Below are 3,053 nucleotides of genomic sequence, written 5' to 3' on the forward strand. Positions count from 1 at the left end.
TAATGAAGGTGTACTAATAAGGGAACGTGTGGATTATCGTAAACTTTTGTGAAACTTCGGTGTGTGGTAGTACTTGGAAAAATAGTTGATAAGAAATTATGTAATATCTCAATAGCTATTGGAGATGGAGGAATGGTGTAAATTGACGAATTCTGTATTTCTGAATGACAAATTTGACTGCAAATAAATTTGGAAAAAATACATTTATTTAAAAAATTACTCCTCTAATTTAGTAGCAAAAGTTGCTAAACACCCTATATATTAAATTCCTTAAATTGAGGGTCAAAATCTTTAGAATATTCCATTATTCACTGGGCTACGAATAATCAAAATTTAAACAAGAAAATTCGAGTAAACTCTCGTCACTTAATTCCTCAACATTTTCAGCACCTAAAATATCCTTAGACGGAGATTCAATATCTATAGAAAATTATAGTATTCACTAAGCCACAAATAACCAAAAGTTTAAATAAGAAAATTGAAGTAGACTTTTCTCACTTAATTCCTCAACATTTTCAACAACCTGCACATAAAATATCCTTAAATTGAGGGTCAAAATCTTTAGAATATTCCACTATTCACTGAGCTACGAATAATCAAAATTTAAACAAGAAAATTCAAGTAAACACTTGTCTCTTAATTCTTCAACATTTTCAACAACCTGCACATAAAATATCCTTAAATTGAGGGTCAAAATCTTTAGAATATTCCACTATTCACTGAGCTACAAATAATCAAAATTTAAACGAAAAAATTCGAGTAAACACTTGTCACTTAATTCCTCAACATTTTCAACACCCTGCACATAAAATATCCTTAAATTGAGGGTCAAAATCTTTAGAATATTCCACTATTCACTGAGCTACGAATAATCAAAATTTAAACGAAAAAATTCGAGTAAACACTCGTCACTTAATTCCTCAACATTTTCAACACCCTGCACCTAAAATATCCTTAGACGGAGATTCAATATCTGTAGAAAATTATAGTATTCACTAAGCCACAAATAACCAAAAGTTTAAATAAGAAAATTGAAGTAGACTTTTCTCGCTTAATTCCTCAACATTTTCAGCACCCAGCGCATTTCCTCTTTCAACAAAAGTGGACAGCAGAGTGGTTCGCACCTGTCTCAACCCATTAGCCAACCGTAATTCGAACGGACGTACGACATTCATCCGTAACCCGTTCGATTCTTATCTACATACCAAATTCCAAACCGCGAGCATCATAAACGTTGATCCGCGGAGCGTGCCGTAGCAACGCGTCGAGTTCGTCCGGATTCCTCGCGTTTGACACGTTCTAATAAAGAGGACCGCGAAGGACGAACGGGGGCCGCCATGTTCACGTACGAGAACGGTACGTGCGTGTCCGCGCGGAATTGCCGCAAGGACCGTTTCTACGTCGTCCACGACGGAGAATGCGAGGATTCACAGTGAACGACGCCCGTCCAGCAATTCTTCCGATTCTCAGGATCGCGCCGCGCCGGAAGGAGAGAGAGACCCGAAGCCGTAACGAATATTGCTACTGTTATTGCCTGCTGTCCCCCTTTCCAATGGTCCATTCCAGATTTCGCTCACCGTTCTTTCACACGGAACGGAACGGAACGTGATTGCCCATTGGTCCATTCGAACTCCCGTTTCAAATTGCGTGATTATTCTTTGGCAGTTTTTGAAAGATTCAGAGGAGTGGTTGTGTAAGCTGAAGTGAAAATGAGGGAAGTTTATTGAAATTCGATGGACCTCTCTTCTTCTCGGCCAGGAGGAATTCTTCCAGAATATTTCCCGGCGTTTTCACCGCGCAGAGGAATTGTTTGAGAAATTCTGGAAATCGTAGAGTGATGTAAGGAGAAATTTTCAGATTTGGAAAGATACGCTTGCACTTGTGATTACTTTGGAATTAGTTTTTATTCTTCGTTTAGAGTAATGGCAGGATTCTTATTCTGTAGTTTCATCGTTGGAAGGATTTATGAAGGGCAAACAATGAATTTTTAATTTTCAATTTTTCCCATTCCTCGACTTCTCCCGAAAGCAATAATTTTAAAATTTATATTTCTTCTTTTACCATGCATCGTGGAATGATGTAAGGGAAATTTTCAGAGATTTGGAAAAATATCCTTCCACTTGTGATTACTTCGGAAATAATTTCGGAATTATTTTTTATTTCACTCCTCATTTAGGCTAATAGCAGAATTCTTATTCTGTAGTTTCATCGTGCCCAAGGATTGATGGAAGGCAAACGGTGAATTTTTAATTTCCAACTCTGCCCAATAAATCTCTTGTAATACTTTTCACGCGGATAATTTTAAAATTTATATTTCTTTTTTTACCATGCATCGTGGAACGATGTAAGGGAAATTTTCAGAGATTTCGAAAAAATATCCTTCCACTTGTGATTACTTCGGTAATAATTTCGGAATTATTTTTCATTTCACTCCTCATTTAGGCTAATAGCAGAATTCTTATTCTGTAGTTTCATCGTGCCCAAGGATTGATGGAAGGCAAACGGTGAATTTTTAATTTCCAACTCTGCCCAATAAATCTCTTGTAATACTTTTCACGCGAAGCAGCCAGTTTGGAGGGAAACTTCGCACCGACAGCACCGAACCATTTTTCTCCCAAAAGTTCAACTACTTCACGCGAAATTAAATTGGCGCCTGAGAGACTCGTCGAATCCACTAAAATACTCTTAAAAAAGTGCACCAACATGGTTGATCCCGCAACAAATTTCCCTTTCAATCGCGGAATCGGCGCCGGTCGAGCGGGGTAGATACCGCAAGCGAAACTGTGGTATCTCCCAAGCTCCTTCCGTCGTCGTCTCCCCTTATATTTAGCCGGGGCTTTAATATTTCGCGCGGAACTTTCCCAATTTTCTACCGAACTGACGTATTTCCATCGTCGAAACTCCGGTCCGCGTTTAATCAAGTCCCGACTCGCGGAAGATCGGGATCCATTTTAAAACGGGGCGACGTCGAGGAGCAGCCAGTGTAGCGGCGGATGGACGAGGAGAGATAGGCGAGAGGGGATGCAGGAGGAGGTGGACGAGGGCGACAAGGA

At 39.3% G+C, this 3,053-nt stretch overlaps 1 protein-coding gene across 1 annotated transcript in view; it reads right to left on the bottom strand.

The window, feature by feature from the left end:
* Positions 1-316: 316 nt before the first annotated feature.
* LOC108579853 (5-hydroxytryptamine receptor 2B-like) overlaps positions 317-3,053 on the bottom strand; it is a 39,806-nt gene continuing 37,069 nt past the window's right edge. Inside the window, exons 2-3 of the mRNA XM_017943477.1 lie at positions 499-523; positions 317-420 (exon numbers count right to left, since the gene is read on the bottom strand). Coding sequence (XP_017798966.1) covers positions 317-420; positions 499-523 — 129 coding nt within the window. The remainder of the gene's footprint in view (positions 421-498; positions 524-3,053) is intronic.

This window comes from Habropoda laboriosa, unplaced genomic scaffold (assembly GCF_001263275.1).
Source record: "Habropoda laboriosa isolate 0110345459 unplaced genomic scaffold, ASM126327v1 scaffold23, whole genome shotgun sequence".
NCBI lineage: Eukaryota > Metazoa > Arthropoda > Insecta > Hymenoptera > Apidae > Habropoda > Habropoda laboriosa.